We start from the raw sequence: 26,291 nt of genomic DNA on the forward strand, positions 1-26,291 counted from the left end.
ATGTTTATTGTGTAACCTTTTTTGTCTTTTATTTTTAAATGAATGGGCACAATAATAATAATAATACACAACATTAATGCAGGTGTTTCATGTTTTATTTTTGGCACAAAGCATGATACAAAGACTAAATAACACGCTAGAATGTGAACAAAATTTAGATTTTCTAATGTAAGCGCAGGGATTATGAGCTGGTCGTGATGTAAAGATTAAATGTGCATACATGAATTTAAAAAACTACATTTTTAACAAAGATAATACTGATGAAAAGTTCATCTGTTCATATTAGTTTGTATTTAGGCACAACATGACTACTACTAACAGGTAATTATAAACCTCATTTATCTTATGGCTTTCATCCGTATGCACAAACCTCTGAGATGAATCAAAGCTGTATCTCGTAGTGTGTGGTTTAACATGCATTCTGGTCAAAAGTTAAACTCGGCATGTATGCAGCTGCCAAATAATGTTCGTAAATAAGTGTGCAAGTTTCTGTACTGCGAAAAGAACTGTGAAGTAAAAACACGAGCACATTGACATGACCCATATTATGTGCCCAAGATATATGATCAATCAGGCACGGTTTACAATTATACATGGATATAAAAACATGATGTAAGATGATGACATGATAGAAAAAAACATTGCATCATAATGCTGACCTGTAAACATGTAAAAGGGAATGAAAATGACACTGGATTTATATATAAAAAAAAACCTAATTTAATTTCGTACTGCCCATCTCCCCTGCAACACTAACGATATTTCCTCAAGGCTTTTTTGATATCTGAATCTGAATGGTAATTTCTTACTCATTTAGAATACTGTGATCCCCACTTAGCCCAGTATAGAGTTTAAAAAACCCATATAGTAAAAACAAAAAACATAAAAAGAAATGTAAAATGATTTGAAAAGCTTTTTCAAAATAAAATCTCATCACCACGCCTGTTTTTTTTTTTTTTGGCTGGCTGACTGTACATTGTCATAACTTGGCATAATGTTAGGTTAGGAGGAGAGATGCAATACATGTCCAGTCACTCAGTTCTTTGTCTTTCCCTCTGGAACGGCTACAGGAGTATTTGAGTTTGGAGGAGGAAACTTCATCATGTTAAAGAAAGTGACGACCTGACCAGGAACCTCCGCGAGAACGCATTGAGCGAGCGCCTCTTTAGGAGACTACAGAAAGGGAGGGAGAGAGAACAGTGTTATTCATCATATTTTTATTTTGAGCAGCAGAAAAGACTGTGGAGGATTGCGGTGGGGGGTGGCAGGAGGAGAGAATCTACAGTACATACTTTAAGGGATAGTTCACCCAAAAATAAAAATTCAGTCATCATTTTTTCATCCTCAAGTCATTCAAAACCTGTATATGACTCTTACTACCATGTAACACAAAAGACGATATTTCGATGTCTCAGTGGTTTTGTGTCCATACAATGGAAGTCAATGGGGATCTATGTTATTTGGTTACTGTTAGATTTAATTTCCGCATAAATTAATACAAGCCCACAAAATAAAGAATTGTGAAGTTGTTAAGCTCACTGAATACATTGCTAGCTATATAGGAGCAAGGGATTCCTTCTGGCTATTCATGGAAGGAGGGGATTCCTTCTAAGCTAAACATTCTTTGTCCGAACTGCTATACCTTATTTGGTCATTCTGTGAATCCCTGGACATATGAAACCTGCCAGATGTCTTTTGGCACCGTATATAAAGACTTGTAGTTTCTAAAATAAATGAGTTCAAAAGCTTGATGCCTCTCTGTGTCTTGTTTTTGTGCTCCCAGATCTGCAGAAGAATTCTCTCACAACATCCAACCTATTTATGATTTGATTTTACTGGTGATCCAAAACACAGAAAGAAATTTAGTGTTCATAAGGAACCAGAAATTTAACAGTTACCATCGTTCTTTAAAATGTATTTTGTGTTATGCAGAAGAAAGACAGTCACACTGGTTTGGAATGACACGAGGGTGAGTAAATGATGAAGGATTTTCCACTTTTGGGTGAACTTTCCCTCTAATGTTACAGTCATAAAAACATGTGCTGTATTATTGTCACGTCAGAATTACTGTAATTATAAGTTACTGATTCTAATCTTATAATATGGCTGATATAAAGTATTATATTGTGTAAATCAAGAAATTATAAAAGTCAAATTAAGGGCATAACTACCCACTCACTTAAAACACACAGATCCATTTTGGCATTATAAGCGTTGCCATAGAAACAAATAATTTTCAATTCTGCTGACATGAATAGTTCTGCACAGAATGTCCAAACGCCTCATAACTACAGCAATTTTGACGTTATTAAAACATCCTCAGGCCTTACGAAAGCCTTTTTCCTCCTCTCTAAATTTCATGACAACCATTCTTCCTGTCTCAGACTGTGATGCTATTAACATGCCCATGAAAATACAAGGCGGCAACTCAAACCTGCTGCTGACAGCCTTCAATTTTAATAAAAAATGATCTGTTAAGTTGAATTTTTGCCGCATTTGCATATTATAAACACATGAGACAGACGCAAAGTGCAGAAAATGAGAGGAGAATCGATTTGAAGCCTACATGTCTATGAATATTTGGGCTCGTGAGGAGGCGACAGGTTTTTATATCTGAAGTAGGATGTGACTTGTTGTGGTAATTCTGCCAGTACACACTGGGCAAGCATTTCCCTGGGGGCCTGCAATGAAATGGACACAAAGGGACAGGTGAGAAGCTACACGCTAAAGGCACGTGGACCGTCTGAGGCTAAAAACGCCTCACAAAAACAAGCAATACATACAATGTGTTGTGTTCTGCAATGCTCAGGATCTGGTCACAATACTGACCAGCATGAATGTGCAAAAAAACGTTTGAAATAAAAACACAGCGTATATGTTTACATCTTAAGAACGTAAACATATACATACAGTAGTGTCCAAAATTGACATACGGTATTTGTCTTTATTCAATTGTGTTGTACATGTATTAAATTAAATAACATTTTGTACATATGTTGCATATTTTAATGGTTTAATCTAACCTTAGGTGGCATTAAATCAAATAATGTATAATACGAATATGCTCTCCTGACGTCACTTTTGGTCACTGCGGTACATTATAAGCAAAAAAAATGAACTAACGAAATAAAAGAATTCTAAACGAAACTACAGCGATGTAGAGGATTAAAACAAGCAAAACAACATCTAGAGATGAACCCCAGAGAGAAAACCAAAGCCAAAAGAAAGTTTGTGTCCACTTTAAAAGCTCTTCAATACTCACGTTCTGGAACTTTCTGAACGGCACAAACTGCACGATGTCACGTATGGCTGGCTCTCCCGTGATGGACTTCAGCCGCCCGTCGTCTCCGTCCAGAATCTCCATGTCTGTGAAGTCAGCTTTCCCCACGCCAACGATGATTATAGACATGGGTAAGCGGGAAGCCGCGACAATCGCAGCGCGGGTCTGATCCATGTCTGTGATCACTCCGTCCGTGATGATCAACAGAACGTAGTATTGCTGGAACACGGGGGCGGAGTCAAAGATCGATCCAACCAACAGTGAATCGCATCCATCATTTTGGAGGGAATGTTCCTTACCGATGCTTTGTTGTCCTGTAAAGCCTGTTGTGCAAACCGCGCCATGTGATTGATAATGGGGGCGAAGTTTGTAGGGCCGTAAAGTTTGACCTGTGGAAGGCACAACCTGTAGGCCTGCACCACACCTTCTACACCTGTGGGAGGAGAATTACAACTTCCTGTCACACGCCCTCACTGTTTCTGGGCGATGGATGGGTAAACTGATATTTTTATTGTAACGTACCTGCGCAGTATGGATTTGACGGATTGAAATTGAGAGGGAACTCATGGGACACCTAGAAAACATAACGCTGTCAGAAACGCTGTTTTTGTCTCTTACATGCAAGCCGATTTGTATTATATTTGTAATCACCTGCCAGTTTGGTGGAATCTGGGCACCAAAGCCAAAAGCAGGAAACATTTTGTCACTGCAAAGGAATTATGGAAATGTATGAGTCATACTGCATATTACACATAAAGTACTGAGATTGTATTGTAAAATGAATACAAAGGTTTTTACCTGTCATAGTCTTGGACCACAAGGCCAACTGACCAGATGGCTGACAGATATTCGTTCACACCTTGAGGACTGATGTAGTGTAAAGAATCGGGTGACTTGGGGTCACCATTTGACCCCGTGAAGTCCACGCCAACCTACGGCAGAGACACGAGGAGTCAGTCGACCACATGGGTCTTAATAAAACAATATATATATAAACGTGGACTTTACAGTCGAACGCAGAACTTACTGTGAAGTTTATCTGGCACCCACCCATGATGTAGTCCAGGAAGGTGTATTCTCGGACAATCTGAGAAAATAAACACGACCGCGTCCAGGAACATGAAACTTAAAAGGAACGAATTCACGTGAATGAAATCTATGTGAATGCAACATGGTACCTGACAAACTTTCACACTCACGACTCCAGAGTTCTTATAATGTTTCTTCTTCTGCTTTTTCTTACTGTTTATACATTCAAACTCAGCCTGCAGGACACAAATCAACTTTATTAGTTCAGACATCGATCCCCTTCACGGTGCTGAAATCAAATATGTTCGGCGGTATCTCACCGGAGAGGTGCGGGAAGCCTCCTGAAGGCGTTTCATATTGGTCTCAAAAATCCCTATCAAATCATGAGATCCATCGCTGTCATAATCATAACATTCAACCTAAAGAGGTTGAAAAAAGGTTAAAAACAGCACGAGGTGAGGATACAAGTTAGAAGGAAGAGAAAGGGAGAGAGAGAGAGAACGGGGTCATGCAAAACAGCCCACCAAATGAAGAACCATAGATAACCACAGATCTATGACGAGTCTCTTCACCACAGACACCACACAGATATCAGACAGCATATCAGAACTTGGAATGAAGGAATGGATGATTGCGGAATATTGGAACGTTTAAAGAACATTTGAGCAAAACTATACTATGGGGTTCTTTCTCACTCAATGCCACATGTGCCTGTCATATTCCTCACAGAATTAACACAACACTGGAATGTCACGCTGTTTGATACGTTTTACACTTTTCAGTGTCTAGTTACAAAAATATTTTAATCTAATTTATTTGTAGTTAATCTTATTTATTTATATATTATAATATATTATTAATATTTATTTATTCATTGTAGCAGGAAGGCGGGACGAGAGCCGTGGGGCAGGAAGGCGGGGCCGGTGGCGTGAGTGATAATGAGTATCAGCTGTACGCGCACCGGTCCCGCATGCCTCACGGGGAGCTAGGGAGCATAAGAGGACGAGCGACGGGACTGCCGACGAGAGAGGACCGGGCCCGGAAGTTAAGTTTGTTTATGTGCGTGTGGCCGGCAGTCGACCGTGAGGTGGCTGCCGGCCTTTTATTTGCTGAATTATTGTTTGTTTATTTTGTATTAAAGTTTGTTAAATGTTCGCCGGTTCCCGCCTCCTTCCTTCCCTTCTATTGAACCTTGTTACATTGGTGCCGAAACCCGGGAGGAAGGAGGGACATGCTGCCGAGGAGCCCTCGCCGCCGAGCGGCCTCGCGGTGCTGAGGAGTTCGGGCAGCGCGGACGAGGGCGTCCGCCAGCGGTTGCCCGAGATCGTGGTGCTGGATCGAAGAGGATTCGGTGGGGACGGAGAGCCCGCGGCCGTGCTCCTGGGACGAGGTGGGATGGCGGCCATGGAGGGAGCTCGGGAGTGCCGGCTGCCCTCAGCCAGAAGCCATCGCCGGCCGCCAGGAGGCGGAGGAGGATCGGGCCGTCCACCGAACGTCCAGCACCACAGCATAGCACCGCGAGGAAGAGCCTCTCGGCTGGCTGAGGACCGAGCGACGGCGTGTCGGGGAACCGGACTATTTTTTTTTTCTCTCTCCCCTCTCTCGTCCCTGTCGCTCGGGGTGCTCCCGGCTCCGTTCTCTCGTCTCGTCGGTGCGTACCCCCAGGCGCTGGGGCTCTCAAGGGGGGGCCCCCCGGGGGGAGTAAGCACAGGCGCGGTGGTACCCCCCGGCCTGTGAGGGGCGATGGGGGTATGTAGCGAGGAAGGCGGGACGAGAGCCGTGGGGCAGGAAGGCGGGGCCGGTGGCGTGAGTGATAATGAGTATCAGCTGTACGCGCACCGGTCCCGCATGCCTCACGGGGAGCTAGGGAGCATAAGAGGACGAGCGACGGGACTGCCGACGAGAGAGGACCGGGCCCGGAAGTTAAGTTTGTTTATGTGCGTGTGGCCGGCAGTCGACCGTGAGGTGGCTGCCGGCCTTTTATTTGCTGAATTATTGTTTGTTTATTTTGTATTAAAGTTTGTTAAATGTTCGCCGGTTCCCGCCTCCTTCCTTCCCTTCTATTGAACCTTGTTACATTCATTAATTCATTTTTAAATGTTTATTTTTTATAACCGGATTGTTTAGTCAATGTGCATATAAATAATGTATGATCAATATTTAAATTTGACTTCAATTAATATTCAGTTGTATTTTAATGTATATTAATAAATATATTATATTATTTAATCTAATCATATTTTTTAATTTAATTATATTAGTCAGTGTGAATGTTAATAATGTAAATCAATATTTTAATTTGACTTCTATTAATATTCAGCAATATTTTAATGTATATTTAATTATAATATACTGTACATTCATATTTATTTGGGAAAATGTATATTAAATACAATATATTATTATAGTATTAAATCATATTATAGTAATAAACATTTTTAAAACAAATACAACAAATCTGAAGAACACTGACAGAATGCATTCAAATTATGCATTGAAATTTTTTCATATTTAAATAAAAATTGGTGGAAATGGGAATTAGTCAATATAAACACATTAAATGTGTCTATTTGGTCAAGGTTTTCCCAGATAAGAGCCGCTAAAACTAACAGCACAGGTTCATCCGGGAACTGCAAACCTTGACTTTACAAATAATTTACTTGCACGTAAATTCAATTTTATTTCATTTGAATCTATATTCGTTCAAGCAATAATGGCATTGTTTTCCTAAGAAAGACCCTAGTAGTTAAAGAGTTAACGTGTGAAACGGTTAATAATGACCTCATTCAGAAACCCTGAAAGTCTGAAAGAATAGCTCCCTTCTACTGAACTGTGAAGGACACACCAGCTATTCGATGACACACAAGTTAATAAATGAAACACACACTCTGGTGAAAAATACCTGTTCTTTTCCCCAACAGTGAGTTGCCTTTAAAGATGCTTTAGCAGAAAAATCACAAAGTCATGAATGCTGGTTGTAAGCCACAGAAACCGCCCTCACAACCCAAAGCGAGTCAGAGTTTTACAGCCTCCGCAGGCCAGAGCAAGAACAATAAGTGATTGTTAATAGAAGAGGCCAGCATTTGCCGGTTAGCATGAGAAAGCCTATTTCTATTTTTAAATACTTTTCAAAGCATCCAATAAACCATAGGCATGCTCGTTATGAAACCACACCTTGATTGGTTTCTCCATGTTCCCTCCACAGAGAGACTGAAGAGAGATTTTGAATGGTCTCCAGCAAGGGTTCAAGTTGTTTTTCACCACCTGATAATAAAAAGATAAACCATGTTCACAACAAAACAATAACAAGCATTAGCATTTCGATGGGTTAAGCAACCTGCAGGTGTTTGTTGGAGCAGAACCACACCTCTGTTCTATGAGCGAGCTGCCAGCCTGTTTCCGTTTGTCTGTAAAATTCCAGGTAGGGGTCTGACTTTCCAAAGAAATCCTGCAACAAAGCTCAGGTTTTGACATTGTCTGAATTCTACACTTGTAAAATATTTCCAACAAACAAATTATGCCTTCCGTGGTTTCACCTTATTATCCAGTTTTCTGGCCTCGACCTCAAAATTCACAACTCTGTTGTCCTTGATTTCCTCAGCACTGATCTGAAAACAGACAGAAAATACTGACCGATATTCTTTGTGTGATGATTTCTTTTAAGAAACACAATGAAATTCAAGTTAGTCAGTGTCTGTCAGGCCATCTGTGCTAAGTGACTGAAATGATTAACTTTTTATTTTTTTACCGTTTCACCCAAACTAAAAAAATTATTATTTTTTCACCCTCATGTCATTTCAAAACTGTATGACTTTCTTTCTTCTGCAGAACACAAAAGAGGATATTTTAAAGAATGTAAGTAACCAAACAACACTGGCCCCCATTGACTTCCATTGAATGGACACAATGCTGCTGACACATTCTTCAAAATATCTTCTTTTGTCTTCCACAGAAGAAAGAGTCGTACACAGGTTTTGAATAAAAAAATCGGTCCTATTAATGCTTTCTAGCACATCAGCTAGCAATGGCATTTAGCAAATGTTAAATTATTGCACCAGATAGCACATAAAAATGTACGTCTTGCAGATGTAAATGCAGACATCAAATAGACGTCTCCCAGATGTATCTGTGTTATCCGCCCAGCTAGCACATGTATGTCTGTAAGACGTATGCTAAAGATCTGGAGATCCAGAAAGCATCTGCTGTGTAAAAACATCTGCTAAACATCTTAGAAAGACCCGTTTTACATCCATTCAAAATCATAGACATCATCTAGATGTGTCAGATCTGACAGCAGACGTCTCCGAGACATATTGCAGATGAGCAAACAACGTCTTGAGGTGTATTGCGGATGTAAATGCAGACATCAAATAGATGTCTTCCAGATGTATGTGTGCTATCAGGGCACTATCAAGACACTTGTCTTTAAATCATTTTGTGGGGTCATTTAATGTTTATTCTTTTTTAATATTACGAACATTTACCGTAATAGTTCCCTTTCCTGCAGGTTTTTTGTTCTTCAGAACCAAGGGTCTCGTCAGCTTGCTGCTAGAGACAACCTGTGGAGATGTTGTCAAAAAAAACATTGAATTACTTCATACACGTTGAAAAGCGTTTTAACCTTGAATCTCAAATTCCCAATCAGATTTTCTTACTTGACCCAACGAACATTCCAACTCCCCCAGAAAATCATCGTCATTCAAATCAATGGTTTTATTGTCAATATCGTAAATGCTGAATCGGAGCTTCTGAACCAGTTCAAAGTAGTAATCCACGATAAACTTCTTGGCAAATTTGGGGTTCAGGCAATTCTTAACCCTCTCTGTGCGATCGACCTATGAAAAACAAATTACATTTCACTCTTTTTTCCACATTTCCACATCATTCCACATTTTATATGTGCACAGCAGCAGGTCAAGGGAACTGACCTCGAACCATTGGTTTCCAGATGTATTCATGAGAAGGACACACAGAGGGTCAGACTTGGAGCCCACATCCATGTCCAACAGATTTTCACAGGAGACCGTCAGCTCCACCTTGGTCACGCATGGTGTCGCCATTGGACTGAGCTTTTGACATGGAAACATTATACAGTATAATGACTGTGCCATGGGAACTCCAAGGGTATGTATCATAAGAGAGGTTTACCAAAACTATGAACCAGACACACTCCATAACAATGCATGCTGTGACTATTTACATGTTGTTATATTTTCTCCATTTCTACTCATTATTCTGCATAAGTAGTGCAGACAATGTGGTTGAAAATTCGGAAGTGTTTTTACTTTAACCTGTTAACAGGTTAAGTAGATCGAATTTAAGATAAGAAAAGTAAGCTTCTCACGGTTCCTTTTTGTTTAATTGTCCAAACCTGTCAAAACACATTTTGATGAATCAGACCGGTTCTGTTAAAGAATAGGAATAGGTATTACTAGTATTACATTTATGCATTTGGCAGATGCTTTGATACAAAGCTACAGAGCATTCAAGGTATTTATTTCAGTAGGTGTGTGTCTTGTGGGATTCAAACCCATGACCACAATGCTCCACCAACGGAGCTACAGGAATGCTGTGTATGTTGTTGACATGATTTGGAATCAATATAGTTTAAATTGTTTTTATGTTGTCTGGCTTTATGTTGTTTTATTTCATTTAAAGTCATCATGATGATTAGTGATCATTTTGGGGGACAACTATCCTGCTCAAAACGAAACCTTGAATTGAAGAAAAAAACCAATTTTACTCGTAATGTTTTACTTGTAAGCCAATTTAAACTTTTAAAACATTTAAAAAAAAAATTAAATCACATTGGATAATCATTACTTTTTATATGCAATCCGTTGAAATTTAGTATATTATATAACCTGTGACATTACACAAATTAAACTCACAGATTCTACAGGCATGTGTCAGGGACCTAGCTTTTTGTGCTAATGCGCTGCAGTCATGTCAAATGTGTTTGTTCCTTTATTCAGTTCGATACTGAGTATGTTCAGTATATTGTAGATTTAACAACACATTCCGCTGTCTTTGCTGGTACAACACTGCAGTGTTCTCTGTAAACAGAGTACAGTGTAAACACCATGTATATGTGAAAATACCATTAGTACCAGGTAGGGATGCACAGATATGTCAATTTTGGCCGATAACGATAAACGATCATTCTTGAACATTGGAAGCCGATAACCGATATATTGGCCGATATACAGCACCTAAATATTAATTTAACATTTTCTGAGACTGAACATTCTATTTTTCTCCTGAAAATCATGAGCCAAGCCTACTTTACACTAATTAAAGATTCTTTAACTTTTAAACTTTTCTGGTATAATGTCTATCTAATAAACAAATTAAAGACGTTCTTCCAGAGCAACCCAGAAAGGTGTTCTCAATAGCCACAAGTCCAACAGGTCTCCAGACAGAAAGCATTCAGACAGCCGTCTGATTCAAACAGTATGTGTTTGTTCTTATGATTTACACATTCATAAATATCTACATACTACATTTTGTTTTGCTAATAGCAGTAAGTGAACGATCATGACAGAAAGACAGTACTGTACTGGATTTTAACTTTGAGCAGTGTGCAGCTGAAGTGGTTCAACCAGACGAAATGATTCATAATTTATCGGCTATAATATATCGGCCTAAATTTGATTATCGGCCAATACCGATAACATTAAAAATGACCATTTATCGGCCGATACCGTTATGGCCGATAATTTATCGTGCATCCCTAGTACCAGGGTATATAACAACCAATTTATTTTATTTTGTTTAAAGTATCTGTTAAAAGTCTTTTTAATCTATGGTTAAATGGTCTGACGTGACGATGACAGCAAAGTTTCCATTCAATACTCTCTATTGCTCCTCCCACACAAACACTGCTCAACAACACGCCCATCTGCATGAAAGTAAGTAAGTAAACTACACTACACAACTGTTACAATTCACACTTAAATGACCCAGAAACACAGTCCAAAGTTTAGCGCGCCGTTGTTTTAGTCACAGATGCAATCATCTCACCACCATGACGTTATATAATACGCAAGCAGCTATGGAAACAATGCGTCAACTGCGCAAAAACGGTTACAATGTAGCGTTGAGATTTTCACGATATAAACTAAAACTAAACGGAACAACTCACCTTAGTAGTTATTAGTCTCTCACTGCGTAACCAAGTAGTTTCGGTTTGTTTTGATTTCTTTGATCTGTTCCTGACTGTCTCTTAGTGTTGAAACGGCTGTGTAATCGTGTTATATATGAAGTAAGGAAGCGACCACAAAGCGTAAAATCCTTATTCCTGTTTGTTTAGATCTAGATCTTGGGTAAAGGGGACGTTGGGTCGCCCGCCCGCTGGTGAGTACTGCGTAGTGGCCCACGCATGCGCAGTGGGGGAAGTGACTACACATGACAGCTACAATCAATGGGAGGATCTCTGCGGAAAATTAAGCGCAATGTGGCCACAACTGTACCATACACCTGGCTTTACATCAACGAATGACATCATTCCTCAATGTTTTGAATGTGAGAATGAAATGTAAGAAAAACACTTTGTATTAAAACATTGAGCATTACAGGAATAAATGTTTATGTATATATAAAAAGTTTTCTTGCTCAAACACAAAACATCTTTAGGATGTAGAAATAGTAAATAGCATTATTATTAAGTGAGGTTCCTATTTGAACAACACAAAAGCACAGTATATCTTTCAGTTAATAGATAAACCTGTGCTAATAGTCTATTGAAACTGCAAATAACTGCAATTTATAAAGAAAGTAATTTACGTTACAGACAATGTTTTATCATTCTGAGACATTTGGGTAAATCATTCCTCAGCACAGCTGAACTTAAAATGTATCCTGTTCGACAAGCATAAACACAAAGAGATTGTAATCAGTTCTAAATCAAGTCAGCGTAAAACAATTTTATTTATTCATATATATATACATTTTGGTGGTGTGTGAACAATGACTGCATAACTTCACCTTAAATCAGGTTGAAAATGCCACTAAATAACTCTTAATGTAATTTGTTTTCTAAGTCATCAAATTTCATTATAAAAATACTTTTTGAAATAAGCATAGACAGACTTGTGCTGGACAACAAATTCATGTTTTACAGAAGATATAAAACGCACATGACGGAACAGATTAAAGGCAGTGAGAGCAGCAGTCTGGTGTGCCACTAGCAGGAATGGGGTTTTAAAATGTACATTTTCTTGAGATACTCCAGCTCTCTTGTCAGCTTCTTGTTTTGGTTCTCCATCATGGTGAGGCTAGTCTCTAAGTGCTCCACATACTGCTTCTTTCTGCGCCTGCATTCTTTGGCTGCCTCCCTGCGAAAGCACAAGCACACAAGCAACACACCACATTCACTGGTTTTGAGCACTCTTGGGCCACCAGCAAACACACGTCTCAATCTTCAACATGACAGACGACACGACCATGCAGCTGTCACCATATTCGACTGTTATGAACGGTGGCTTGACATTGCGTGAAAAGCTTGCTTGCCACCTTGTGTCAAATAATCTGTACACGACAAAACCTCTACTGTGTGAACTTAAATCTATTGTGCTATTCGGTTTTGTGACTGTACAGGACTTTCAGGGCCTTGAGTTCTTCAATGAGAGTCTTGTTTTGTTTTTCAAGAACAGCGACTCGGTTTTCGAGACATTTGACATATTCTTTCTTCTTCCGACGGCATTCCCGGGCAGCTTCCCTGGAAGCGACAACAGAGAAACTCTGTAAGCAGGAATCAATCTTATATTCTGTTTACAGGTCTCATTGCTTGAGACTCAATCAAAGCGAGCTTGTAAAAGTCGCATGCTCAATCCAAAAGATAAATGAAGAGTACTTTTTTTACGTTCAAGATGGAACAAGCATGATGCTGTGATAATAAAAGTGACTTTATCACAGGTAGAAAGCACATCAATGTATGCAGATGCAAGCAAAACATGCAAGGCTTCACGTGCAAAAAGCTGATGAAACGACCTACACCAAGACTGACAAGCTGCATATATGCAAAAACAAAAAAGTGGGGAGGTGAGGACGAAATCAGTTAGTAAAAAAATGTTAACAAGAAAATAATGGCAATGATTTCTGTTCTTAGGCCACAGAATACAGTGAGAAGTCCGGCAGAACTGTGAGCAGGTTCACTGATTATTACCTGTTTTTCATCATACGGAATTCCCTCTTGCGTAACGCCTCCTCGGACACCTGCTGAGGGCTGGGCAGAGAGCCAGGTGAGCTGCCCATTTCCTGGGAAAGGCCAGAGGTAGGAGAACAAATCTGATACGCCGACATATCTCCAGTGGGGGCTGCGAAAACCCACAAACACATTCAGCGGTAATATTTAAGCAATACATGAAAGGAGTGTGGTTATTGACTGTGATGGCTGTTATGCTTTTACATGTTATATATAAGATATAGTACGAACAGAAGCATTCCACAGAGCACAATATTTTCAAATATGAACATGTTTTGAAAAAGTTTACCTGTTGCATTATTTTTGTTAAATATTAGCTATCTTTGGAATATTTTGGAAATTTGTTGTTGTCTTTGTTAAAATAAACACACATATGGGCAGTCGTGGCCTAGTGGTTAGAGAGTCAGACTCGGTTTGATTCTCAGTGCCGGCGGGTAAAGACTGAGGTGCCCTTGAGCAAGTTTGCAAGGCACCTAACCCCCACTTGCTCCCCGGGCGCTGCAGTGATAGCTACCCACTGCGTGTGTTCACGACTTGCAGTGCTTGTGTTCACTACTCACTGCATGGGTTAAATGCAGAGGTCACATTTCAGATGTGGGTCACCATATCTGACAGATAGGTCACTTTCACATACAGATACATCATTGTTGTTGCACCATTAGGCCGTGTTCACACTTGACTTCTTTTTTGAAGCTGCCAGCGTTTGTTTTACATTATAATCCTATGGAGTTAAACCGTGTTTTCCAAAAAAGTCACAAGCGCTTAAACGCCACCGCCGGCGTCATTTTCTGCAGCTCTGAGCGCCTTTTTAAGTGGAAAAAAGTTCAACTTTTCTGAAGAAAACGCCCTACGTCAAGCATCTTTTTTTGACAGCTGACCAATGACAAGCGAGTAGGGTTGTCACGGTACCATAAACATGTCTTACGATACTATACCAGCTGAAGTATCTCGATACCAAGTAGTATCGCGATGCTGTGCCATATAATTCAAATATATACAAAAAACACAGATTTAGATTAAACATTTTGTATTTACTATAGTAAACTGTATTATACTTTGCACTAGAATATGTTGTTGTATTAACTGTAGTAATTGGATAAATTGTAGCAAATACATTTACATTTAGTCATTTGTAAATACTATAAATACTGTAGTATACTTAAATATTTACTAGGATAAGACTCAAAAACACTAGTATCTATGAGTTTTAGTAGTTTACTGTAGTAAATACTAAAGTACACTAGATCATTTTTCACGTAGGAACTAATTCAAATGTTGGACAAATTGAATTGATACAGCAGTCTTTATAAAGGGAAATATTAGGCTTACTTTAAATGCAGAACTAAAACGGCCAGTAGGTGGCGTCAATTTTCCACTGAGTTAGTGAATCATTTAACCAACTCGTTCAAATCGCCAATTTGAATCATTAACTCGTCCGAGACATTCAAAACACACATTCATTTTGGAGATAAACATCGCAAAAAGGCGGATGTAAGTGTTCAAATAAATATCAATACGCATATGCAACATTAACTACGGTACTACGATACTACCGTTTCAAAAATAGAGAGGCATCGTGGGTATTTTGAAGCTTTAGCATCGCGATGCTACCGTAGCACCGGTACACCGTGCAAACCTACAAGCGAGTAGTGAGACCTGTCGTTTCCATAACAACATGCGAGGAAGGTGATTGGTCGAGCAGGATCCTTCTCTAAAAAATAAAATGGCGGCCGAAGCGCTGCTTTGAACATATTTTTATATGAATTAAAGTTTATTTTTCACCTTTAATAACTTTCGATTGCATTTCTAGCGATAAATTAGTACTGTAGTTTTAAAATATGTGGCTGGTTATTGCAAAGACGGTCTCTGTTTATAATTCAAATAGACTTCCGTTACTCTGCCTATATGAATCCTGTGTGCTGAGCTGCCTTCATGCACAAACGCTGCCAGCTTTTCTATTGACTAAAAAAGCGCTCTTGTCAACTTTTTCTTGTCAAAAAAGACATCGTGTGTTCATGGCCTTATACCGCTACACAAGCATGTTACTGGTGACATTTAGGCCTAAATCTGGCTAAGAATTTAAAGTGCTAATCTCTTTCAGACATCTAATCTGGGTTTGTTTTTCTGAGAAGACACAGCGGTATAGACTACTATTATTTATACAATTACACATTATTTTTCTAATGTAAATAGATATAGTGAATTATTAAATGAAAAATATTTAATAATTTACTCCCCCTCATGTCATTCCAAACCTGTATGACTTTCTCTCTTCTGCAGAACACAAAGGAAGATATTCTGAAGAAAATAAGCAACCTAACAACATTGGCCCTCATTGACTTCTATTTTACAGACACTAAACCACTGAGGCGTTTCTCAAAATATCTCTTCAGTGTTTCACAGAAACCATTAAAAATGGCCGATTTTTTTATTTTTGGGTGAACGATCACTTCTACATCTGGAGATCATACTGAAGTCTGATGTCTATAAATATCACCATGTAGATATATGTAGGCTATGAATGACTGAAGGCTTTGAATTCATTTCCTCTGGAGGTCTGTCGACACAGCTCACTACATCTCAAGTGTTTATTATGCACATATATATTGTGTTATGGTCTCTGTGTACTGTTGTTGCTGTTTCTGTGTACTGGATGCTCCTGTCACCAAAACAAATTCCTTGTATGTGCAAACATACTTGACAATAAAGCTCTTTCTGATTCTGATATGTACATGTGAGGTTACAAACTGGATTACACTCCTGATGTCCCAGTGCAACACAACACATGTGACAACAATGCAGTTCTGATGAAAGCGATGGAGGAAAACAAAGAACTTACATAAAGAAAATTTCATCCTTTGAGACTTTCTATCTTTCTTTCTTAAATCAATCATCAAACAATCATAATAATAATTCATAAATCGTACAAGTACACTGTAAGATATGCAAGTACTTTCAACATTTCTCTGCATGCCTTTGATGCTTTCTTTGACGGCAGTGTATCAAGATGATTAATCTCTCGCAAAAGGAGCTGCCTGTAATCACAGCATGACTCTGAACTGACGTCAATGTACATCTTATTCGCCGTTCAGCATTTACATTTCCCTGCTGGTGTCCAATTCCAGGAAACATGATGACGTCAACTGCGCTGTGAGTGGGCAGCGCATTCAAGCATTTCAGAGAGAGAGAGAGAGAGAGAGAGAGAGAGAAAGCAAGCGAGGTGCTGCACTCAACAGGAAGGAAAATTTCACTTGTGTGAAAATTTCAAACTTTTAGCCTGTTGTGTACTGAGCAGAGCTTTCATTTAACAAACAAGAGAGAACAAACACATACGAAAATAGTTTTCTCTGTACCATGTCTGTTTGTGTCAAACAAAACAAAAGTCTCAAACAAAAGTCTGACATCTGAAATTTGACATTTTGTCTCAACGTGTTATCTGTCAAATCTGTTGAAATTATCCAACCAAATTCATCAGCAAATACGACCAATATCAACCACACTATAATATCTCTAAGCAACCTTTAAATATATTTAAAACAAGTTCAAATTTAGTAAAAACTACATGACAAACAAACAACAGCAGCCATACCTGATTCTGTCTCATCTCCAGTCACAGCCATGTATAGTGAGCTAAAAGCTTGCCTTGCGTATCTCTCTAATGACAGTATGTAATGCTGCCCAAACCACAATCTAAATGTGTAGTCACTGTCCGGGCTATTGACATCACTATGACATCATTAGCCTCCTGATGTCAGTAACGCAGTGGCTCCAGCCCTCCCCGTCCTCCTCTCTCCTCCCCCATCATTCTCACATCAAGCAGACAGTTGGACAAGTGGAGACTACAGAAGCAGCTATTTCTTAAAGTTAAAAGCTTCATATGTGTAAGATTATCAGTTCTTTTTGATTTCACCAAGAGTAAGATGCATTACACACAATGTCATGGTTGTTTTTAACTGCTAAGGTGTGCTGATGTCAATTGCAAATCTTTCCTGTCTGTGTTTCAGAGAGGCTTTAGCAACAGTATGCGTGTCTCGTGCCTCGTAATTATGTTTCGCCTCCAAATAAAAAATAGATTTCTGGAATTCTAATTAGAAATTATATTTAGAAATTTCAGAGAAAAAACAATCCCCAAGTTATTCTCTTAATTGATTGAAATGTCATTAAATGTATAAAATCTTTTTCCTTGTCATTTTAAGGTAAAATGCATCCTGTACATGTTTTGTGAAATAAGCCCATGTATGTATTTGACATTTATTTAAAGGGGTCATATGACACGGCTGAAACGAATATTATCGTTTGTTTTAGATGTAATGCAATGTGTATACACGATTTAAGGTTCAAAAACGCTGTATTTTCCACATACCGTGCATGTTTGTGTGGGATTACAAATTTATACAATGTTATATCCAGGTTAAAGTTATGTACATTATGTTTCACATTTTGAGGTAAAGATGATGACATGCTAAGAAGATCAAGTCAGGCAGCCCAGGTGTCTGAGACATTACCCTTATGTCTTTATGCACTTCCTGACCACTGGGCAGGGTCCCAAGTTAAAGCTGAATGCTAAGCTCAAGGCACAGTTAAGCCTTTGTCTCTATGATAATGTGAAGGTATGGGCAATACTGTCAGGTTGATTGGATTAGCACCTATGCATTTGAATGACACTGTTATGCTGATGAGACCTTGGCTGGGACAATTCCGGTATGATTCCTGTATTGCATTTGCATGCTTTGTGTAAATCATCTCCACCTCTATGTATCCCGCCCCCTTGAAAGGTATAAAACTCTACTGTGCTGAACTAAAAGTCAGACTTGGATGACTACAGCAACGCACAGCGAGTCCTCAATAAAGAGAACTTCTGTATGAAAGATATCCCAACGTCTCCTGGTCTCTGCTTCGACGAGGAAAAAGTTCCCTACATTTGTATCTCCTCTTTGCCCCGCCTCTCTGAAAGGCACGGATTTTTTACAAAGCTCATCGCTCTGAAAAGCGAGGTGTGCTATGATTGGCCAGTTAACCAGTGCGTAGTGATTGGTGGAATACTGCAAGCCTGTGATGGAAATGTAACGCCTCTTACCATATTTGGAACATCAGGTTCCAGCGCAATTGTACTGACAGGTAACGCCCATCTTGCTTATACATTTTGGCAGTCTTAGTCAAATCAAACCACGAACTGACGTAGATTTCCGGGGGGGTGTTTACACGAGGCGTTTCAGGCAGCTTCTGAGTGAGCATTCGCTTTTAGATAGAATGCATCTTTTGTGTAACACATGCATGGGCAACTTATAACACACCAAAGACACAGAAAAACACGTATTGGCGCAATATGACCCCTTTAAAAGCTGGATGCAAAACATCTCCATTCAAATAAAATACTTTTAGCCTGTAATCAAACCTTCACAATATAAATGATATCATCCTTCAATATATGATGTTATATCCTATTAAAGTATAATCTAATTAAATTATATTTTGCAGTCATTACCTTGGACCACTACTTTATTGTCAGGCATGATGTAAGTCTGAGTGCCATCTCTGGAGTGGACAGCATATTGCATCATAGGAGTGCCAGGACAGAGGTTTCCTCCGCTGGTCATTGTGATTGTTTGATATGTCTGCTGGGAAGGGATCAGTTGGATGCTTCCGCTCCAGTTGACAGAATCTTCAGAGTAATAACATAAATTCAAAGCCACAACAGGACAAGCCAGTGCACATTATACATTTAATAACGTTTGACTTGAAATCAGCTATATTTGAAACAGTAAAATATTATTATAGTTAGAAGTCTCACTGTAGGAGCCTGCACTGGTCTGATAGAGACCACCTCCTGATCCTGAATCACACATTTGTTCTGCAGGTGGATCGTTCGGAAGGCCTTGCAGATATGATGCGGTGCATCTGCTGGGCAGCTTTCCTTTATTAGGAGACTCAGGGAGGTCATCACATTGTTCATCTTTACATACTACCGATGCTGCCTGAAATTAAAGAATTAAAGGGTTTTGATGATTAGGTTTAGAGTGAAAGTTTCACTTGGTCAATAGTAGACTTATGTATTGTGTTTGAATACAATCTTTTTTCTCTATTTCACAAATGCCAGGCACATGTCCATACTTGTAATGAATTCCTACAATAATCTGTCAGGTTTAAATCACACATATGATTTTCCACACAAGGTCATTCCTACGCTTTTTTCCACCTGCCACATACGTGACCAGTTCACACAACCCACACTGTCTTACTCAGTCACCCACAGATACTGTTGTCGTGGGAATCACTCAATTTTAGAGCATGCTGTCTGTGTTAACACGCCCACCCTTAAAAACAGCCTGTTGTGTTTGAATGAGAACACTCTTTCAGTTATACAGTAAAGCTCATTTGGGAGAATTGGGATATTACCTGCATGTCAGACTTAACCATTATCATCTGACCAACAGATAGGTGATCCCTAGTCACAGCTGGAAAGCGGCTACCTAGTAGTGTCTACAAACAAAGTGGCGTTAATCTTTTGATGGGCATTCATGCATCACATACTGCCAAGTTGATCATTATAGTGTATAGAATGCTGTCGTGGAATGCTTAGTAAAAATTGTTAGCAACAAAATAATCATCCGATGATACATTATTGTCATTAACGTTACCTGTGCACATGCATTCCCTGAAGCCATCCTGGAATACACGAAGGAGAAAGAATAAAGCATTTCTGACATAGCCTACGTTCTTAAAACCTTTATACATACACTACATAACATTTGAATTAAAAGCAAATGTCAACTGCTATCCACAGTTGCAGTATAAGATTAAAGACGTCTTTGAGGAAAAGTGAGGCACCCATGACTAGAAGTATTATGTGTTCTTGTCTTACGTTGCACTTTCCTTTGTTCGCCTTTATAATAACGTGTTTCTTACCTTGAAAAAGCTTTAAAAAAAAGTTAAAACTAATTCAGTCAAGCAGACAAGTGCGCGCGCGGCGAGAGGGTGTATTTCTAACGGTCATTTTAAACCTTGACGTTAATCAGTTTGAAAGTCCCTTGACTCGCGGGCAGTGAGCCCTCTGTTGATTGGTCAAAGGCATTGCAACTGCATAAAGTTAACTTGAGTTTAAAATGCTGAAAGTTATTTTTATGTTTATTTGTCTTCCTTGCAGCGAGCCCGTTTGAGTGTTTAAGGTGCCATGATAAACTGAATTAAAAACCCGACAACTTCACAAATGGTTAAATGTGAGTAATGATCCTATGGTTACTAACATGTTATTCATAATATACCAACATTTAACCGAGTACTGCAGATTGAAGTTGCTGAGGGTAACATCTCAAGAAGCTGATATGAGTTACTGATAATAATAGCCAGTGAATGCTAAAAAAAACAAGAAAAAACAAGAACTTATAATTGTATTTATTTTTGGTCTTGAAAATACAAAACAAAAACACATTAAACATTACAAAACATTCTTTAACCGAAGTGACATAGGCAACGTATAAAGACAATGAAATTCAGTCAGTTATGGTGTTATCTTGAGGTAACAAGCAATGCAGTTTTGGGTTCATAATAACTAACTCAAATTCACCTTCTCAAAGTTTACCAGTAGTGTTACCAAATAAACTTAATTGTGTTTTTATTTTAATATCCACTTAAACAATTTACCATTTAAAACGTCGCTGTTTAGCAATGATTCCAATGTCTATCTTTCGGTCAGGCTTTTAAAATGTTAGGCAAACCAACAACCAGAGGTACACAAATGAGTAAAGCATGCTCTCATCACCAATACAGCTCAACCAACCAATTTATGTACACACACAGGCAATTAGTGCAACGATTAACCGCAGCGAGAGCATGTCGAATGATAAAACCAAAGAAATAAAAACAGCCGTCGGAAGCAGAGGCACAAACACTAAGAGCCCCGTCTCCAGCAGCAACAAACACTGTCAGCCAGCGAGGTCGAACCACGTCTGTAACTGCAGATAGCCGAAATTAACAAAGAAAAAACATTTCTTTCAAATGCTAACGTTATTAATATATTGTATGAAATAACAATTAAGACACTGCATTTAATACAGTGTACAGGTGTTCCCCCATTTGCTGGAGATTACTGCTGATGATTCTGCATCTGTCATCATAGCTGGTAGAATTATTTAGCGCTGTAGTATACTGTTTGTTTGTTTGTTTTTCTTCTTTTAAATAGATACATGCATTCAATAGGTTTTTAGATAAAAACTAATTTCAACTCCCTTCCAGTTTCACCAATTTAAGAGTTAGCTAAAAACTGCAAGACAGTCTACACAACACAATATCAGTATGAAGAGCTTGTCTGGTCTTCGGTCGCGAGATATGTCGTAGAATGAATGACGAATGGTAAGTGATGGAGCTGAACTGGAAAGGTTTTCTTTCCCGTTCCAACGGTTCCTTTCGTCTGCCAGCTGGAGTCGGATTCACATTATGTTTGGAAGGAAGAGCAACTGGCTGATAACAGTGTCAGCTCCAATTGTAAAAAAATACCGGACAGTGAGAATGCATATCTACCATCTTTTGACCTGAAGACAATAGAGACAATTATTTCATGCTAGGATGGTTCATTATTTTCTGTTTGTATACAATGAGCCCCAAAGCATTTGGACGGTTGAGCTACACTTTGAAAAATCAAACCGATTGGCATTTATTGGACTTTAGAAGTCACAATACACTTTTCAAGCAAAATCCTTTCGCAAAAAAAGTTTGTTCGGCTTTAAATAATAAAACGGAAGATAAAACTTGCGAACCTAACCATATTCCTAATCCAAATCACCTAGAAATGGACGTGTAAATTAATTCTGACGAAATGATTGATATTTCTGTGTCTATATCGTCCAAATGCTTTTTAAGGCCAATTAAAAAAAACTTGGATCTGCACTCACGGCATCAGTTGCGTTCACCACTGCGGGGGAACGTAACTGTAGGTGGGAGTGGTAGGTGGGCGGTACGTGGGCATTGAAGGGTGGGGTGCGACTGCAGTCGGGGAGTGAGTAGTTAATAACGTTCCTATAGAAGAAAACATCCCACATTTACATGACTCCTCTGGCTTTCAAAACTTTAAAATCACAAATGCACTTTAAAAACAAAATGTTCTCTCAAATTCTGTGAATGTCCTTGAGGTATGCCATGCGAGTGAAAATGTATTTTGTTCATTCGTATTCATAACCGTACGACCCACCAGCTGACATCGCCATGGTGGTGCCTCCCACCATTCCCATGGCGACTCCGTTAGGACGGGGAGGAGGAATGGTAGGGGCATACATAGCTGCCGGCATGCCATTGGGCTGGACCACTGTCGTATGATGAATGACATGGGGCGGGGCGGCGTAAAGGGGCTGTGTGTAGTAAGTGCCTTGCTGCTGTGGAAGAAACAACCAATGTTTTACATCAGTGGCACTCAAAAATGAAGACACAGATTTTCAATTTTACGAACTTACCTGTGCATAGGGGTTTTGTTGGGGGTAGGGACTTCTCACAGGGTAGACGGCAGTAGGGTAGGGGTTGGGTGAGGAGGAATAAGGGGGTAAAGCACCAGTTGTGGGGGAGCAGGACATTTTGAAAGGGGTCCCAGGAGCATAACCTGTAGGGATGGAAATGGCATTGTTTTAGGCTAGATGATGGACACAAAGTGCAAAATAAAAACAAGAAGTGATGTGGCACTGTTTAGCTTTTTACATATACAAAATATTTAAACTACATGTTAACCAATAATTTTAAAGGATGATGCCAATACAAATAGCTAAAGAGCAGAGTGGCTGATGGCCAACATTAATACCAATTTTTGAAAAAATTGTATTACCGTACCTGTGGGAAAGGCTGGGTTAGCACCAGGGTACATGCTGGGGGAGTATGCTGGAGCTGCTGTCGCATAACCGACTGGAAACCCCGCTGCTGGGACAGACGTTCAATGAGAAGAAAATAAAAATCACAGCAATGAACAACAACATTGACATTGTGGGGTTTTGAATGTAATGGCGTTTATCGAGAGGCTGCAAGAGTCAATGCTTCCTGTCAACTGCATGCAAGTTCTCCGGTTACCTGGGTATCCTATTCCTTTAGGGTTGGCATAAGGAACCCCTGATGATGCAGGGCTATAAACAGGGTTCATAATGTTGATCTTACAGCACCTTTGGGAGGGGGAAGGCAGAAGAAACATTTTCACAGTCTCAATGATGATTTCCTTCTCTTTGTAGTAAGGGCATCTTATAATGCGTCAAATGAAAGAACTAAAAGTAGAAACTGCTATAACAATCTTTAAAAGCTCCAATGGTTAAATATGATCAGTCATGTGCAACCTGTGTATTAACATTGGGAACATCCCTCTACTACACCTGTCAATCATATGTAATGTCTATGAACACAAAGCCAGTCATTGTTGCTATAGATTTATAATTCAATGCAAATGTATAATTTTATTGCGTTATTCAACATCCTACCACAAAAAAAACAATGTTTATAAATAAGTACGTTTTTCCGTTCGTGTCGGTTCAATCCATCGGAGACATGAGATTCAAAACATATAGATGATGCCACAATGCAATGCAACGAAACTCTGTCTTAAAAACGCATGCAGTGTCGAGACCTCCTGTGAAACATAAGCATGGTTTTTCAATTAGCCTAAAGTCTCGACTGTAAACCGACTCTACGGGTTCACCAATTAATATTTTACATGCACGGATAAAGGAGAACTTTAAGCATCGCGATTGCAGTCGATCGCGTTTTGATGCTCAAACGCACGATTTTTATCAACGTGACATCGTGCACGAAGGATGCAGCGCAGCGGCTCGTTGTTACAGGCCAACAACAGCAGCATCTTGCATCCCCACTTTATCCCAATTCACTGCATGTCCCACTCCTCCATCCGCCTCCTGTCTTCCCCCCAAATAATCCAGCACGGACCCGCAGCTAAAGTGACGGGTTTGAATCACGCTGTGACAACGGGTACGTACGGTTTCTGGCGATTTTGTGTGGACTGCGTCTCTTCTGAGCGGCTGAATTAATTGGGAATATCGCTGTTGTCTGATGATGTCTCGCGCTCTTGCGTCGGCTCGACTGCGGACGTTACGCACGGAGAGTCTTGGCAGCGCCGTGCGTCACTTCCGCCACTGGCAAGAGGCGGAAGTGCTTTTTTTTATTAACTGAACATTCGAAATTTTTTGGCCTGGCACAAAAGAGCAAATGTCGAAATAGACATCAGACAAGCATTACAAAACAAAATAAAACAAAATAATAAATTATCATATACCTTTGTAAAAACTGCAGTAATTAACAGAATAACACAATACAAGAGAAAAAATAATTAAATAAAAATAAAATAACACACAATAGGGATTCTCTAGAAGGATAGATACCGTGAATGATTTTAAAATTGACTTCCTTTAATTTAGGTGTAATTGGAAATTTAAGATATTTCGTTCTCAATTTTTTTATTTCATCGTTTGAAAAAAACTTTTTTTTTTTTTTTGAAGAACAAGGATACAGCTCTTTAACAAAAACTTTACGGATTTTTGTATTGGGTGGTGATCGCAATTCCAATTACCAAAAGCTTTGGAAAACAAGGGATTACATTACTTTGAGACGGACTGTTTGACATCTGGATTATCGGATGAGGGACTGCTCTGACAATGTTGTCATGTTGTTTTTGATCATATATGTTGAATTTGTAAGATAAATTCTCATACAAAGTTATACATCCAGTATTATCCAATATGTGAAGCACAGACCATATTCCTTTCTCCCACCAGTTTTTGTAAAATACAGATTTATTTCTAAGAGTTACATATCTGCAGTTCCATAAAGGGATATTATGGGGACTAAAATTATGTTTGTAGATCAATTTCCAGTAGAGGGAAGTGCATTTTAAATTCAGGCGGCAGGGGGAGATTTGATGTAAGGACTTAATATTAATGATCTTAATACAAATAGCTCGATTATTACAGACAATGCAAATAACAAAAATAAAAGAAAGAAAGAGGGCTGAATTATAATTTAAAGCTTTACAAATTTGGAGAATTATTGGTCAAGTACGGAAAATAATTGCCAAATGTATTCCGCTTTGAAATTTGTGTGTTTTGTGAAGTATTAAGTAATGTTAAGTAATGAACCTTTTAAAATATAAGAACATTTAACAAAGCAGTGCTTTTTCTGTCTCATGTAGATTTAACATAAGAAAACTAATGCAGATCTATAGAACTTCGGTACTTTTATGAAGTGAAATACTATTACGAGTCTGCAGTTTATCTATATTACCATTTAATATTTCTAATAAATATATTAGACTTAACCCGTGTAGTTTTAAGTGTGCACGTAAAAAGGGTTAAATGAAAGCCAGAACAGGTTCACGATGATGGTGCGATGATGATCAAGACCACACACATAACCAAGACGCCGCAGTGCTATACTATGAATGGGGTAAAGTGTAATGCTTGTGGCCTACGATACTAGAGAGGAGAGGCTCTGAACCGAGATTTGCCGAGTATTTGTAACTAACGCAACTTGGAATAAGAGTTTATTTAGCGTAATTTAAATTTAAGTCTAAACATTAATGATACAGTTAATGTAAGGCTTAAAATTAATTTGGAAACATGTTATTTTATTGTGACCTTGGTGAGCGATTATAGCGATATTAGTCTTCCCTCATTCAAGCAAACAGAAATTGGTGTCTCCCATGACTGAAATAGCCGCAAATATGCCAAGTACACCTGGCTGCAGGCTGCAGTACGGGGCGGTGCTACATATGGGGGAGGAGCTCCACGTGGAGCTCCGCCCTCA

At 39.1% G+C, this 26,291-nt stretch overlaps 3 protein-coding genes and 1 long non-coding RNA gene across 8 annotated transcripts; 1 reads left to right on the forward strand and 3 right to left on the reverse strand.

Annotated features, from left to right (window-relative positions):
* Positions 1-73: 73 nt before the first annotated feature.
* cpne3 (copine III) lies at positions 74-11,797 on the reverse strand. 2 transcript variants are annotated; one of them, XM_057322321.1, is made up of 17 exons: positions 11,454-11,797; positions 9,238-9,378; positions 8,965-9,144; positions 8,794-8,868; positions 7,846-7,917; positions 7,677-7,757; positions 7,484-7,573; positions 4,630-4,728; positions 4,459-4,545; positions 4,308-4,367; positions 4,079-4,212; positions 3,932-3,986; positions 3,803-3,854; positions 3,580-3,713; positions 3,263-3,499; positions 2,567-2,681; positions 1,058-1,173 (listed from the first exon to the last, which is right to left on the reverse strand). In XM_057322321.1, exons 2-16 carry the CDS (start codon positions 9,367-9,369, stop codon positions 2,571-2,573), a joined length of 1,599 nt encoding a protein of 532 aa, XP_057178304.1. In that variant the 5' UTR covers positions 9,370-9,378; positions 11,454-11,797; the 3' UTR covers positions 1,058-1,173; positions 2,567-2,570. The 2 variants fall into 2 exon arrangements, with proteins under 2 accessions (XP_057178303.1, XP_057178304.1); XM_057322320.1 differs by lacking the exon at positions 2,567-2,681 and having other exon boundaries at positions 74-1,173.
* Positions 11,732-17,095, forward strand: LOC130546837 (uncharacterized). Its single transcript, XR_008961833.1, has 3 exons — positions 11,732-11,846; positions 13,419-13,583; positions 15,795-17,095. It is a non-coding gene; the product is annotated as an uncharacterized LOC130546837 (long non-coding RNA).
* On the reverse strand, positions 12,123-18,302 carry cremb (cAMP responsive element modulator b). The gene is made up of 3 exons (XM_057322322.1): positions 17,104-18,302; positions 13,476-13,626; positions 12,123-13,028 (listed from the first exon to the last, which is right to left on the reverse strand). Exons 1-3 carry the CDS (start codon positions 17,132-17,134, stop codon positions 12,884-12,886), a joined length of 327 nt encoding a protein of 108 aa, XP_057178305.1. The 5' UTR covers positions 17,135-18,302; the 3' UTR covers positions 12,123-12,883.
* Positions 18,303-20,891: 2,589 nt separating this feature from the next.
* Positions 20,892-24,602, reverse strand: fam168b (family with sequence similarity 168 member B). 4 transcript variants are annotated; one of them, XM_057322529.1, is made up of 7 exons: positions 24,470-24,602; positions 23,559-23,647; positions 23,325-23,408; positions 22,958-23,100; positions 22,699-22,876; positions 22,403-22,526; positions 20,892-22,042 (listed from the first exon to the last, which is right to left on the reverse strand). In XM_057322529.1, exons 2-6 carry the CDS (start codon positions 23,626-23,628, stop codon positions 22,417-22,419), a joined length of 585 nt encoding a protein of 194 aa, XP_057178512.1. In that variant the 5' UTR covers positions 23,629-23,647; positions 24,470-24,602; the 3' UTR covers positions 20,892-22,042; positions 22,403-22,416. The 4 variants fall into 4 exon arrangements, with proteins under 4 accessions (XP_057178512.1, XP_057178510.1, XP_057178511.1 ...); XM_057322527.1 differs by having other exon boundaries at positions 22,699-22,879; XM_057322528.1 differs by having other exon boundaries at positions 23,325-23,411.
* Between the last annotated feature and the right edge of the window lie 1,689 nt (positions 24,603-26,291).

This window comes from Triplophysa rosa, linkage group LG23, assembly GCF_024868665.1.
Source record: "Triplophysa rosa linkage group LG23, Trosa_1v2, whole genome shotgun sequence".
NCBI classification, from domain to species: Eukaryota; Metazoa; Chordata; class Actinopteri; order Cypriniformes; family Nemacheilidae; genus Triplophysa; species Triplophysa rosa.